The 16023-nt window shown below is 36.4% G+C and overlaps 1 protein-coding gene across 1 annotated transcript in view; it reads left to right on the top strand.

Annotated features, from left to right (window-relative positions):
• Positions 1 to 16023, top strand: part of ifngr1l (interferon gamma receptor 1-like) — a 20252-nt gene extending 4229 nt beyond the window's left edge. Inside the window, exons 2-7 of the mRNA XM_026939395.3 lie at positions 4686 to 4818; positions 5543 to 5715; positions 6045 to 6178; positions 8700 to 8871; positions 9480 to 9610; positions 11539 to 16023. Coding sequence (XP_026795196.2) covers positions 4686 to 4818; positions 5543 to 5715; positions 6045 to 6178; positions 8700 to 8871; positions 9480 to 9610; positions 11539 to 11877 — 1082 coding nt within the window. The 3' untranslated portion in view covers positions 11878 to 16023. The remainder of the gene's footprint in view (positions 1 to 4685; positions 4819 to 5542; positions 5716 to 6044; positions 6179 to 8699; positions 8872 to 9479; positions 9611 to 11538) is intronic.

The following is a 16023-nucleotide window of genomic DNA, read 5'->3' as shown; positions in this document are numbered from 1 at the left end:
AAATATACAAAATAACTGCATGCATTCATGACTGGTCTGCAGCATACCTTACAAATAACTGTTTTTCTGGTCAGAGTCGGATTTGTTATACCCAAACCACATCCAAAACAGAAATACCTCTCTTTTTTTTATTGGGGTGATGCCTGTTCTGTGTCGGAGTGTTGCGGGGAGTGCCTTTTGTTGTTGTTTTTTTTGTTACAGCACACCTCTGGTAGCTCCGACCATAGTGACGTAAACCGGCTGCCGAAAAGTGGCTTTTGTACCATTTGCGATATAGACGATATAGCAAAATATCTATTTTCTAATTTTTATGGTATGATATCCTGGTCTAAACAATTTCATGGTATTAACCAACCTTTTAAAACCAAACAAGCCCCATCATCAGGATTCAAATCCTTATGGGCATTTATGAGCTCAGGTATGTGGAAGAGGGCAGATAGCACGTTCCACCTAGTGTGTTACGCAGCATGAGCAGCAGTTCAGAAAGTTGTGTTTTGCTGCCTTTGCATTTTTTGGAGGAAGTATGTGTTACCTTTCACCCTCCCCGGTTGGTAGCTGTTGTATCATGGGGAGAGCTGGCTGGTGGGTGGGAATTGCCAGGTTCTCATTTTTGAGAGTGACGTCCATAAACTTCCGTAAAATCTCTTACATTGTATTTAGCATTTATCACATTGTTATAAGCCGAAAGAGAGCGTGGCTGTGAGGAAAGGTAGCATGCTATGCCAAAAAAAAATCTAACTGCTTGTTTGGTTTAGTTCTGGTCAGCAGTGCCATGTTGTTGTCTGTGTCTGATAGCCATCATTTATGATTACGTTATGAATGTGCTAGCAGTAGCAGCAGAGGTATCAGTGTAACCTGGTTACAGCAGTATCAGATTACAAAGCCAGAGCGTTTTCAGTGCCCTCACGGCTCCTGTAAGGAGAAACTGAAGTTGCTATAGTATGATTTATGGGTTCAGAAAGAGGGGTGGAAAAATCCATTCTACAATTTTGGGGAGTCAGACCCAAAAGAGATGAGAATCATGGAAGTGTGCAGTTTGATCAGGTAATATAATTAACGAGTGGATGGTAAGATACAGAAATGAATATTTCCGTGTAGTCATAACAACCCTACTTCTACAGTTGTGAAAAGTCATTGCCAGCTAGTCAAGGCTATGTAGCTAACTAGGTAGCCTTGAGTAGTGTGAACTCAGAACACTAGATCTGCTGTAAGTTGCTGTAGTTCTGGTGTACGTGCTGGGTTCTGTGTTCATCCGGAAAGAGCAAAAACTGCTGAAAAATGGAAATAGGCCTTTTATCGTGAGAGTGTTGTGGTGCTCTAAGACTTCCTCTTGTTCGAGGTAAAGAAATGTGTGGCATCGAGAAATGTACAGCTTCTTTTTCCACTTCCCTTTGAAGACATCTGAGTAGTAACAAAACATTTTTCTGAGAAGAATCTTTTCGAGAGACCTCAAAGGTTTTGAGTTAACCAAATGTTTACACCTAACCTTTACATGCCTCTTCTACCTAGATGATATCAGGATTTTGACCATATACATTTAGTAAATTTGAAACTCCACTGGTGTTTCAACAGCTCCTAACACATGACTACGAACTTCCTGTTTAGTTCCTCATCTTTAATGTTACGCAATAGGTGGTTTTACATCAGGTTTTAATATATATATTTTATATATTTTAATAGAGGCCCCAACACTGGATAATCCTAAGCCACGTCTGTTATCACATAATTACATTACACGGTTGTGGTGGTCGAATATGGCTTGAGATGGTTGCATTTAAAACTTGTATATTAAAAGAATATCAGACCTCCTGTACTGGTTTGTGGGAGCTGTTTTAAATGTATCTTAGGTATTTGTTTTATGTGGATTATCTCTGTCCCAATAGTACGGATGAAGTTACAAATGAAATAAATATGTTGTGTGTAAATACGCTCAGGATCGCAGGCACTTCCAATCTGAGAGGTACACAATCTTGTCCTGGCATCTGGCCATTAAAGCTAATGGGAGGGCCTAATGTTTGATTGGATGATCTAATCGAATTGATTGTTTTTGCATTTAGGCATATACTCCGAGTATGCCAGTTGTAGCGTTAACTAAAGTTTAGCCAGTGCCTGCTCAGTGGCCAGAGAGTACTTAAGAATTAAATTGGCTGCCACTCGCAAAAGCTCTGGACAGCTTCTAGACATTTTTAAGATCAGGTCACGCATCTTCTTGTGTACCATTTTCAACTACTATTCTTTATTATTTAGGCTTTAGGAGCTAAAATAATAAATTGCTGCAAGCAGCTTAATCTGTTTTTACTAAGGAATGTAACTTTTAGTGATCTGTTATGGATTTGTCGTAACTGGGGTCTAGTTGATCCAATCTGTTTTTAGATTTTTGATGGATGACATTGAGAGGTTTGATTATTTCTTGGTATGCAACAAAAAAGTCAGGCATTGGATAAACTGTTAAATGTAATCCACTTAATAATGTTTTTATTTCATATTTGGGTTAATTAACCATTAAAGTAATTCGTGCACATTTCAGTTAGGTACAGTTGAGGTCAAAAGTGTAGTGCTGACGTGAATAGCATATTTCACATAAAAGATGTTTACATATAGTCCACAAGAGAAAATAATAGTGAAAAATGTTTATAAAATAGTTTATAAACTATTTTATAAAAATGACCCCATTCAAAAGTTTACATCCACTGGATTCTTAATACTGTGTTGTTACCTGAATGATCCACAGCTGTGTTTTTTTGTTTAGTGATAGTTGCTCATGAGTCCCTTGTTTGTCCTGAACAGTTAAACTGCCTGCTGTTCTTCAGAAAAATCCTTCAGGCCCCACAAATTAAATTTAGTTAAAGTTAAGTTTACCCTGATCTTCAAATTCAAAAAGTTTTCACCCCCCGGCTCTTAATGCATTGTTTTTCCTTCTGGAGCATCAGTGAGCGTTTGAACCTTCTATAATAATTGCATGTGAGTCCCTCAGTTGTCCTCAGTGTGAAAAGATGGATCTCAAAATCATACAGTCATTGTTGGAAAGGGTTCAAATACACAAAAATGCTGGAAAACCAAAGAATTTGTTGGGCCTGAAGGATTTTTCTGAAGAACAGCAGGCAGTTTAACTGTTCAGGACAAGCAAGGGACTCATGAGCAACTATCACTAAACAAAAACACAGCTGTGGATCATTCAGGTAACAACACAGTATTAAGAATCCAGTGGATGTAAACCTCTGAACGGAGTCATTTTTATAAAATAGTTTATAAACTATTATTTTTTCTTGTGGACTATATGTAAACATCTTTTATGTGAAATATCTTACTCAGGTCAGCACTAAATAAACAGTAACATGCATTTTGTATGATCCCTCTTATTTTGGTAAAATAAATAACATTTTGCAGATTCTGAAAGGGGGATGTAAACTTTTGACCTCAACTGTAGGTAGGGAGTTAGGTTTGATGGATGGATGGATGGATGAATGCTCATTCACCCATCCATGCAGTTATTCCCAGCAATAGGAAAAGAGTGTTCAGGAATGCTCCTGATGCCATGTTAGTATTATTGGGATTGGACAACTGTTTTAAGACAAAAACTTTATCTTAACAAATAACAAATCTTACAATATAAACGTAATGAAGGTGCATGGGGAATATAGGATCCGTATAACTTGCCTTTTGGAGGTGCATTAGGAGTACTTCAAATTGTGCATTGGTCTCTTGTGAGAATTACATGATAAGCTTTTACAGCTACAGGAAATGCCAACCACTCAGAAACATGGAAACCATCCAAAACATTAAAGCGTCCAAAGTTTACTGCTTTCCCAGTACTGTCTATACACAGTATTTAGAGTTATGGATTTTTCAGACACCCTGATTAAAGGTGTGGATAGGAATTACATTCCTTAATGTTTTTTTTTTCTTTTCTTTTTTTTTTTTTTTTTTTTTTTTTAAATACTTTTTAATTGAATGCAGTGTGAATAAGTACAAATTTCATTTGGTGGCAGTCTAAATACAAAAATGAAACACCACAGTAACGTGTAAAGGTTTAAGTTGTGTTGAATTAGTCGCTCGCTGCAGGGAACATCCAATTCCTGTTTGTAGGGATAGGCATCCTGTCTAGGTCTTATCAGACTTCTTAAATTCTTCTCAGGATGACGCTGACCAGTTAAGGGGGAGATTTTAGATAGTCTTTTACAAAATAAGTAGTCATGGATAGAGCAATGTATTAAATGATTTTTTTTTTAATGTGAAAAAAAATTTCACATTATCACAAAATCCCCCCCCCCTTCTTTTAACAGTTTGTCAAAGGTGCAGCTTGGTAGAAGTTTTAATAACTTTGCATTGTGTACTGCTGCACACACAATGCAAAGCCTCTATGCAGAAGTGAAAGTCTTTCTTTTGAAACACAATACTCTTGAGACACAGAATGAAACTGAGAAACTCTGTTACCAATGAATCCATTTCTTGCATGTGACAACCTGGCAAATGATATCTCTACAACTTGTCTTGCTAATTCACAAACTGTACCAAAAACGTCCATATATCCAGCTACATGGAAAAACTAACATAAAACGTCTTAGTTAGGTGCTAAAAAAAAAAAACCACTGTAAAAAGCCAAATATTTAATTGTGGTACAATTTTTTGACAATACTTATATGCCAGTAATGTTTAAGTCCTTTTTTTTTTTTCTCTTTTCACAGTTGTTCTTTCCACAGCTCCTGCCCCAACCAATCTCAGTGTGACATGCCACAATTTTAAAAATATGTTATACTGGAACTACAGTGAACCCGATCTACGGCCTGAATTCACCATAAATATCCACAGATATACAAGGTAGGTTAGTTAAAGAAACCTAAAACTGAATTGAATTAGATTACATCACACTAAATAATTACTGAAAGTTAACTGAAAGCTAATGTAGAACTTAAAATGGATCAAATGGATAAAATATTAATTTGAACAAAAAAAATCCGCAGTTGGCCACAGGTTAAACTTAAGAAGTTTAATCCAACTGCAGATCTTTTTGTTCAAATTAATATTTTATCCATTTTGCATAAACAATTTATTAGCAATTTATAAAATAAATATATTATTAATATATTATAATATATTATAAATGTTTATATTTCAAAGGCGCAATACCTCTTTTTCATTACCGATACTGAAATTGGATATCACTATGCACCCAATGTTATTTTCTTTAAAAACCACTGAGCTTAAAAAATGTTGTTTTTTTTTTTTAAATAAAGCATTTCACTTAAAACATGACTCAAATAGAACTGCAGCTTTTTTATTTGGTTAAACCTTTTTAGCTACATGGCAAATATAAATGTAAAAAAAGAAAATGTTGTTATGATTTTATATATATCACTTATTTGTTAGTATTAATAATAATAATAATTATAATAATGATCTATCATGACCAATACATATAAACAAGGCAAATGTAATAAAGTAAATGAAACATTTGCTTTTGACATTCAGTTAATTAGGATAAAATTTATTATGAAAAATGCCCCTTATGAGTAATATTGTTGACTTGTCTGATGATCTGCAGTGGACTGGTGTTAGTACGCACCAATCAGACCTACCTGGATGTCAGTGAATACACTGAGGATACTGATGGTTACTACATAACAGTGGAAGCTCAACCAGAAGGATCAGAAGAGAAGGTTGTATCTGAAGGCACTCGCTTCAGCTACAGCGAAGATTTTGACACTGACATCGAATGTAGGTGAAAACTAATCAAACCAACGAATAACTCTTACAATGACTCTTATAAACACACCATTCCACACTACGACTAAAGCACAAATGAGGAGTTATCCTTTTCTTCTTCTTCTTCTTAAAAAAAGTACATATAAAATCAGTTTGTACTGCTGTAGATCAGATTAGGCTTGTTTTCACACTTTGTTTTGTTCTGTGTCGTTCTCTTAATGGCATCACATTTATTTTAATTAAAGTTCAAGTTAGGTTAAACTGTTTTTGAAGCCACATTGTGGTTTTTTTTCCCCCCCTCTACTTTCCTGACAATATATTGCTTGGATGTCTTTATCTAGGTGTGGTGGACTTCCCGGCGTTGGAGATTTCCGTCCAACAACACAAACTTGAATTCTCCTTTTCTCATCCCTGTTTGGTCCATAATGTTGAAGCTCTCAAAAAAATTTTTGAATACATTGTCTTGTTTAACGAGGTAAGATCACACTGTTTTTAAAGACCTAGATTTTTCTTAAAACTATCTGAAACAGGTGTCAAACTCAATTTCACTTGCGAGCATATAAAATAAAAAACAATAGTGAAACATCCTGTAGCAACTATGACTTACAGGCCTGCAACATAGCGACTGTAGCATCCCACACACACAGAGTGAGTGGTCTCACATCACACATAGGGGGGTTAAAACCAACACCTGTCTGCTGTGGTTGAAGTCAGACTTAAAATGACTCAGAAATGTGTCAACTGTCAGCAGTTAGTGTGATTCTCTGATTGGCTCCAAATTCCCAAATGTGTCATCCAATGTAGAGATCTGAGTATGTTACTTTTATGACATTTGACAGACGCCCTTATACAGAGCCTTTATCCATTTATACAACTGAGCAGTTAAGGGCGTTGCTCAAGGGCCCAGGAGTGACAGCTTGCTGGTGCTGGGATTTGAACTCGCAACCTTCCAACCAGAAGTCCAGCGTCATAACCACTGAGCTACCATTTCCTCTGTTAGTCCTACCACTGAGCTACCATTTCCTCTGTTAGTGCTACCACTGAGCTACCATTTCCTCTGTTAGTGCTACCACTGTACCACTGGAGCTCAACGACAGGACAGACAGGAGACGTATATTCTTAGCATACAAGAAAAATTGCGGAGTTCTTCTTAAATCTTTCTTACCGATGTACAGTACTGTGCAAAAGTCTTAGGCACATGCAAAGAAATGCTGTAAAGCAAAGATGCCTTCAAAAATAATGAAATTAAATGTTTCTACATTTAAAAAAATTATAAAGAGCAGTAATAAATGAAACAAAGTCAATATTTGTTGTGATGATCTTTCGCTTTAAAAAAAAAAATAGTAGTCTCAGGTACAATGTGTGCAGTTTTATAAGGAAATGAGCTGTAAGTGTTACTGAGCATCTTGCAGAAGCAGCCACAGTTCTTCTGGAGACTTTGACTGTCACACTTTCTTCTTATTTTTGCAGCAAAACCCAGCAGCCTTCATTATATTTTTTTGTCTGAAAAGTGTCTCTTATGTAACATGTTGCTTTCTATACTGACATACAAACCGTTTTCTGTAACATTTAATTTTGTGCTGGAAAACTAATGTTTGGAAATCTTAAATGTTTTTGTACTGAATCAATAATGTAGAAGTCATAAAATAAAAATCTATAACAAAGTTTGTACTAAAAAAAATAGGGTGCCTAAGACTTTTGCACCGAGCTGTATATTTTCCATATTTTGAAGCCAGATACAGTATAATGTCTATAAAGCTGATAAATTGGGTTGTATTCATTTTTACTTGTAAGCCAGTACACCTATTTTTTTTAAGTAGTTTTCCAAATAGTTGGAAATATTACATTTACCTCACTGTTAATTTTCCCCCTCCCCCAGTGTCCAGACTAGCTGATGTCCATAACGTATAGTTTAAAAAAGACTTTATTCGATATAACAAACGTTACGTAGGGAAAACACATGATGGACCATGTTATTCTACGTTATTTTTAAATTCTTGGGTAGCGTGGGTAATGTGGATTATTTTCATATAAAAGCACGTTTTTCGTACAAAAGCACGAATAAGTGTGTTATTCCACTTACACCACATCACTTTGCCAGTGATTGCAATGTTTATTAATGAAACATTGTGCTTTTTTTTTAACAGTTTGTAGTTAGTTTAAATGTTGTGGAACATCCGCAAGACAAGTCTTTTCCTTTAGATTATGTGGCGCATGTGGAGCATGTTCTACGAACATCATGCCGTTATACAAAAATAATTCCTTCCTTTCTGACCAATCTGATTATGTTAGAATTAATACATGAAATATTGTTAATTAAAAAATGATTAGTTTATGGCCCTTCAAAAGCTCAAAAATACTGCTGTGGCCCGGGCAGAATTTGAGTTCTGACACCCCTGATCCAGGAAATGGAAACATGCAAAATGTAAATCAGCCAGCTTCATATATGTATCAGTAAAACGGTTAAACAAAGTCAGCTCTTAGGTGAATAATTTGCAAAGTGGTGAGGTTTCTCTCAGAGCTTCTTCTAACTATTTATCTGCCTTATTTAAAATGCAAAGGGTCTGGAAAGTTGAGCAGATCCAAAAGAACATCTGTTACCAAAAGTAGTTTAAAGTAGTTACTTGCAACAACTATTTCTTTGTGTTTATGATGTACTATGATCTGCCGTTGTGTGTTTTGGAAAACAGGGACTATTTTCCCCCCGAAAGACTTGTGTGTGTGAATCAACAGATATTCAGAGTCCCCTGCTGCCCTCTGTGGTATTAGAATGATAAATGTGCTCTTTAAACATGATTTGAAGAGCATATTTTTAATGTAACCAAATGAGGACCATTTTAGTGTCTGTTCTGCCTTTGTGTGCAGCCTTAAAATGTTCATCTGAACATTAAAGCCATCATTTACCATATTAACCCACAACCGAGTATTCATTTAATTGTACTGGTTGCGTCATTATTTGTAAAGGATCTTTTTTTTATTAAAATTTTTCCCAACAGGTGAAGAGCAGCTTTGATTGTTATTGTGATGAAGAGGTGTGCACAGAAGAGATCCAACTTTATGATAATTTTTATGGAAGGTGCGTGAATGTACGCGTCGAAGGATCTGTTAATGGCATACCAACTGAAATTTCCAGAGACGTCTGTGACCCAGTAGCTCCTGATAATACGGGTAAGATTCATCAGTCTATACTGATAGAACGAAGCCCAACATGGACAAGCGCATTGGATTTATTTTCTAATAACAGCACGTCCCAAAGTGTTTTATTCCTCTTATACCACAGCAATCTACATCCAAAAGTTTGCAAGTCCTTCTAATTTTTTTTACTATAGAAATGATAACATATTGGAATGTGAGCATTAATATAAACTAATTTGTTTATATTGGAGCTGTGCTCTTATACAAAATTAATCAACAACTTCTGACCAATCAGATGGGAAAATTTAAACTTGCTGTGGTCTAAGTTGTTGTATCTTTGCATTAAATATATGATGATGACTAAATCCTCTGCAGGTTGAGGACTAAATCCTCTACAGTTCATTTTGAGAGTAAAACTTTCTTTTCCGGTTCATTCAGTGATCCTCATATTTTACACTGTGTTGCTGTATCTGGCGATTATTGTTACAATTGCATTTTCTTTACCAAATAGCATTGCAAGTTTGCTATCTATGTAATCTATGAATAGGCCTGCTTGTGTAGAGTCTCAGCATAATTTTAAAGATTTTTGTATTTTATTAGACTTCAAGTTGTTGTTTTTTTGTCTTGTGTTTTGTTTACAGATTGGACAATGCTTCTGACCATTTTGCTATGCTCTGGGGTTGGCCTTGTGTTATTAATAATATTGGGAGCCCTGATTTTTAAGAAACTGACTCAGCCTGACTCTCAAAGCACAATAATCTCCAAAATCCTGGTAGGCTTTTAACTGTTTGTTAGACCTTGCTGATGCAAAATATTTGTGCATTGTCAATTTATGTATTCTCATAATGTGGTGAATATAACTGTAAAACTTTGTCTAGTAAACATATGAAAGAGTATTCAAATATCCTGATTTATTAATTTTACTGTAATGCACCAGTTAACAGTTAACAGAGATGACTCTGAAACTACAACCATGTGAAGAATGGATCAGAATGCATGTTCTTTGGGTGGGAGGGATGGTATACTCTCTCTCTCCCCTGACAGTCACAGCAATACTAGACAATTACAGGCATGTGTGAGCTCACGTATGTGGAAAAGGGAGATATCACTTTCCTCTGAGTGTGTTACACTGCTCTGTGATGCAACATGAGCAGCAGTGGTTGGTTGGCTTCACATGTCTCAGAGGAAGCATGTGTTAGCCTCACCCTCCTTGGCTGGTTGATGTTGGCAGGTGACAAAATACAGGAGAAAATGGGGGGATTATAAAGATTAGTTTAACTGTTATACACTCACCATCCACTTTATTAGGAACAGCTGTACACCTGCACATTCATGCAGTTATCTAATCAGCCAATCATGTGGCAGCAGCACAGCGCATAAAATCATGCAGATACAGGGCAAGAGCTGCAGTTAATGTTCACATCAAACATCAGAATGAAGAAAAAGTGTGATCTCTGTGACTTTGATTGTGGCATGGCTGATGGTTGTTGGTGCGAGATGGGCCGATTTGAGTATTTCAGAAACTAGTTTCTCTAGTGTCTACACAGAATGGTGAGAAAAACATAAAACATTGAGTAAGCGACAGTTCTGTGGAAGCGCCTCGTTGATAAGAGAGTTTGGAGGGAAATGGCCAGATTGGTTTGCTCTGCCAGGAAGGATATAGTAACTCAAATTAGCACTCTTTACAAGTGTGATGAGCACAAAAGCATCTCAGCATTGCACAAAACATCGAACCTTAAAGTGGATGGGCTACAACAGCAGACTACATTGGGTTTCATTCCTGATAGCCAAGAACAGGAATCTGAGGCTATCATAGGCACAGACTCACCCAAGTTGAAGATTAGGAAAAAAAAAAATCACCTGGTCTTTTTTCCAGTGTTCAACTGTCCAGTCTGGGTGAGTCTGTGCTCATGCTGGCCTCAGATTTTTCTTCTTGGCTGACAGGAGTGGAACCTGATGTGCTCTTCTGCTGCACTCGTCTGCTGCTGTAGCCCATCCACCTCAAGATTTGATGTGTTGTGTGTTCTGAGATGATCTTCTGCTCACCGTGGTTGTAAAAAGTGCTTATTTGCGTTACTATAGACTTTCTGTCAGCTCAAACCAGTCTGGTCATTCTCCTCTGATCTCAGCATGCAAAACCTCCACTCACAGGATGTTTTTTTTATTTTTCACCATTCTGTGTAAACTCTAGAGAGTGATTTGTGTGAAAATTCCAGGAGATCAGCAGTTTCTGAAATACTCAAACCAGCCCATCTGGCACCAACATCCATGCTACAGTTAAAGTCACAGATCTCCTTTTTTTTCTTCATTCTGATGTTTGATGTGAACATTAACTGAAGCTCTTGCATGCCATTTTTGCACTGTGCTGCTGCCACATGATTGGCTGATTAGATAACTGTCTGATTGTACAGGTGTTCCTAATAAAGTGGACATTGATCGTATATCTAATATAGTAGTGCTGTAAATAGTGTTTGAAGCAGAAGTGTTTTAAGTACACCTTCTATAAGCTCAAATCATAATGCTAATTTCTAAGACTAGAATTCTGGGTAAAACAATGTTGTTTTGTTGATGATACACGATATTGGGGCATCCAACAGTCTAACTATTTTAGACTTCTATAGCAATGGGCCTAAATTAGGACTGCAGCACAATTACATGATGAAGAGAAAGTAATTTGATACCCCACTGTGTCTCCTACAGGGAATGGTGAACTCTGATCGTGTCGTTCATGTGCCCGAGCAGCCTGCTCTGTCCGAAGTGATGTCTGTAGGTCACACCCCACTGATGGAGACCACCGATCAGGCTCTTTTAGACTTCTCTACCCCCACCTGTGACAAAAATCCTCTCTTTCCCACTCATGTCCCCACTCACTTCAATACTGATGCAATGTTACCAGAAGAGGAAGACCATGGAGAGGTGACAGATGAGGCAGATTCTGGAGACTTTAACAGCGGTAACAGCTTCTCAGGCTATGACAGCCATAAGTTCCCTATTGATATGGGACAAGGAGACATAGTAGAGGCTTATGGGCCACGTTAGCCTTAAAGTGCACACTCAGAAAAAAGTGGCCTTGAGCCAGAAATTGGTAAACAAGCCTATTTCAAAAGATTCTGTACTTGCGGTTGCTTTGCATTGCAACATTTACCAGACAAGTTTATTACAGCATGATAACAATGCATTCATATACTATATTGGATATTCATAGATCTGCAAACCTTTACACATTTTGTGTGCCTCTGTAGATCGGCATACACTGCTGCAAGTTATTACGCAAAAATACGCCAACAGAATCTTTTTCCCCACAATAAAAACAGCAGATGAGCCAATCACAATATAAACCTGGAATGAGTAACGTTTGAAGCTCCGCCCCCTTGCCTTCCATTTCACATTAGTAATGTTTCATCCAGTGACTTGATTTTCCTCGCTTGAAAGTTTCAGGTAATACTGTATATTAGACATTCATTCGATTGGGGAAATAGGAACCTGTTGCCACCATTCAGTTCTAGTTAGTGAGCTTGGCTTTACTGTTACCTTTATAGAGTTTCTTCATTTTTCTAACAAACACTGTTACACACAGTGCTGGGAAAGGTTTTCAAATTAAGGAGAAATGCAAATACATTCAACTGAAAAATTTCACCTGCAGTTGTTGAATTAAAATGTAGATATTTTTCAGTGTGGACAGTACCTTCTGACTTACGTGCAGAAGAAAACTGAAATGAAGCATGGACTGATTGATTTTATTGGTCTACATTCTGTTCAGATAAAGCCATTGGTGTGGTTTTTTTTTTTTTTTTTCTTTTGGGAAGAAACAAATGTGGTAGACTGTTATTTGGGTTAATTTGAGGTCTGAAATTTGGCCCTTTAAGTTTTAATGTTAAAATGCACTAATGTCTTCTTTTTTTTTTTTTTTTTTTTTTTAAAGTCATCAATGATGACTAAGAGTTGGACAATTTGCTGTTTTGTTTTTATTTTTTAAATGCTTTCAATAATAGCTTTAAATTAGAGTTGTGTGAAAACAGAAAAAGAGCTAAGGTGTCTTAGCATGTGCCAAGTAAAGGACGTAGTCAGTTACTGGCCTTTGGAGGTCCAGCATTTTATAACTGTTGCCTTGAATTCTGCAAAGACAGCAAAGTCTTTGGGCACTTTAAATAAGTTGAATTAGATGGACTGAGTTTGATCAGTGTCATTCCTCATAATCCTAAGTGCGGTAAAAGAGCTCGAGCCATACAAAAAAACTTGCTGTCCTCTATTAAGAAAAAATACTGGATTTTTCCAGCCTGCTTATCGATTGTTCTGCAGACATCTGTTACTTGTTAGAGCACTTGATAAAATATGTTTCTAACTTGATATGACAGACAGGATGTTTTACCTGATTATGAATAGTAACAGTCTATGTGCTTCGTTCCACCGAACAGTAGCATGGCAAAATCAATGTAATAAGCATTAATTGTACAGCAGCAGCGGCGTGGAATGCAATCACAGTCATAAAATAATACCGCCTCTTCTGCTTTGTGTACTGTGTATTTGCCTCGTCATCTACGCTAGGCAAGTGTTCACACGTTCCTCCGTACGCGTCTAGCAAGCATCGCCTAATATGCACTGCATGTTTTACTTTCACACGTTTTACCGTAGAGACTGATCAGGGAGGGACACATAATCATTTATTTGTGACCAAAAATGTTGCACCTTATATAAACATGTTTGTTTTATATATATAAATATATATGTGTGTGTGTGTGTGTGTGTGTGTGTGTTTGTGTGTACTATAATATATATACACTGTGCAAAAGTCTTAGGCACATGCCAAGAAATGCTGTAGAGTAAAGATACCTTCAAAAATAATGAAATTAAAAAAATACTGTTTACTGCTCTTTACAGTATTAAATGAAACAAAGTCAATATTTGGTGTGACGATCCTTCGCTAAAAAAAATAGTAGTCTCAGGTACAATTTGTGCAGTTAAAGAAATTAGCTGTAAGTGTTACTGAGCATTCCTGCAGAAGCAGCCACAGTTCTTCTGGAACTGGAACTTCTCCTTCATTATATTTTTTTGTCTGAAAAGTGTGTCTTATGTAATATGCTGCTGTCTTTACTGACATACAAACATTTTTCTGAAACATTTAATTTTGTGCTGGAAAACTAATGTTTGGAAATCAGTAATATAGAAGTCATAAAATACAAATCTATAGCAAAGTTTGTACTAAAAAAAAAAAAGGTGCCTAAGATTGCCTAAGACATTAGCACAGTACTGTGTATATATATGTGTATATATATATATATAACCCTTTTGATTTGCTTAAGCAGCTGGCCTTTTGGAGTGTTATAAACTGTGTCTTAAGAGTCTTGTATAATTTCACCAACTAAACTACTGCTACAGTTGTATCATGCTTATACTGGTATGTATTGATATATGACATTAAGCAGCTGTTCTTGGTGAAATAAATAAATAAATAAATAAAATTGTGTATGTGATTAGATAGATACAGTTGGGATCATAGGTTTATATACACCTAGCAGAATCTACAAAATGTTATATAAATAATTTAAAAATAAATAAGAGGGATCATAAAAATTGCATTTTGTTTTTATATAGTACTGCCCTGAATCAGCTATTTCACATAACAGATGTTTACATATAGTCCACAAGACAAAATAATATCTGAATTTACACAAATGAACCAGTTCAAAAGTTTACATACACTTGATTCTTAATCCTGTGTGTTGTTACCTGGATGATCAACGACTGTTTTTATGGTTTGTGATCGTTGTTCATGAGGCCCTTGTTTGTCCTGAGCAGTTAAACTGCCCACTGTTCTTCAGAAAAATCCTCCAGGTCCTGCACATTCTTTGCTTTTCCAGCACCTTCTGCATATTTGACCCCGTTTCAACAGTGATTGATGTTGAGATCCATCATTTCACACTGAGGACGACTGAGGGACTCGTACACAACTATTACAAAAGGTACAAATATTCATCGATGCTCAAGAAGGCAACACGATACATTAAGAGCCAGGGGGATGTAAACTTTTGAACAAGATGATTGGTGTAAATTATTATTTTGTTTAAAGATCTTATTTGTTCATTTAGCACTGCCTTTCAGAAGCTACAAAAGATATTTCCATGCTTCCCAGAAGATTTTGCAGATTCTGCAATGCGTATGTAAACTTATGACCCCAACTCTAGATAGATAGATATATAGAATTACCTTTTTTTCTGTTACTGTATTCATTCATTTAATTTTTTAATCCTTTTTGCATTCATTTATTTTTTGTACAGGTAGCTTGTGGCATCTTTTCATCTTTTAATTCACTTACTTCTTGATCAGCATTGTCACTTACTTTTTTTTAACCCACACCCTTCAAGTACTTAACAAAATAACTGATCTAATCTTTAAAAGTAATAAAATTCAGTTAAAAACAACTGTATAGAATTGTGTCTTTGCGTTTGAGATACTATCATTCCCTATATAACTGGTGAAATACAGTTATTGGAAGTGAATTCAGATTTTAAAGGCCTGTGACAAGGAAATAAGGACTTTTATCACACACTGCTATTAATTCACTGATATTATAAAAAGCATACAGACACTGGCTTTTCTTGCATTTAAACCAGGTTTACTATCAGAAGTCAAAAAAAAAAAGTCAATAAAATAATAATTTTCAAATTTCCACCTTCATGCATGACTACCTTGTGTGTTAATGTTAATACTGTACTGGGAATAAGAACTAATAACAGAACCCACTGATTTTTTATACTCTTAAATCTTGATCCCAATTTTTTTTCTTCACAGGCATTATTTAAAAAAAATTACTAACGCCTCCATAAAGACAGCGCTTTCCATGAAAGCAGAGAGAGATCCTGCCGCACTTGGAGACGCTGCCTCAGATGGCTCGGAGTACGCGTGCGTGAAAAATGTTGCGCATGCGCGTTGCAAACTGAGACGAGGAAACCTGAAGGTAGGCTTTACGCTTTACGCTTGCCCGTTTTCCGACAAATCCCGCCTTCTTTTGCTAGGATTGGCTACTGGTTGATACACAAACAGCTCACCGATTGGACGTCTGACCAGCTTGCTGCTTAGACCGGAAACAGTAGATGCGTCAATGGCGCCGCCATCTTGGAGAGAGCAAAGTTCACTGATTCTCCAAAAATTCTGGCACAATGAGCAATAATTGGATGAAAAATAGGA

The sequence above is a fragment of the Pangasianodon hypophthalmus genome, chromosome 3 (genome assembly GCF_027358585.1).
Source record: "Pangasianodon hypophthalmus isolate fPanHyp1 chromosome 3, fPanHyp1.pri, whole genome shotgun sequence".
Classification (NCBI taxonomy): Eukaryota; Metazoa; Chordata; class Actinopteri; order Siluriformes; family Pangasiidae; genus Pangasianodon; species Pangasianodon hypophthalmus.
This window is presented reverse-complemented; position numbering and strand designations above follow the sequence as displayed.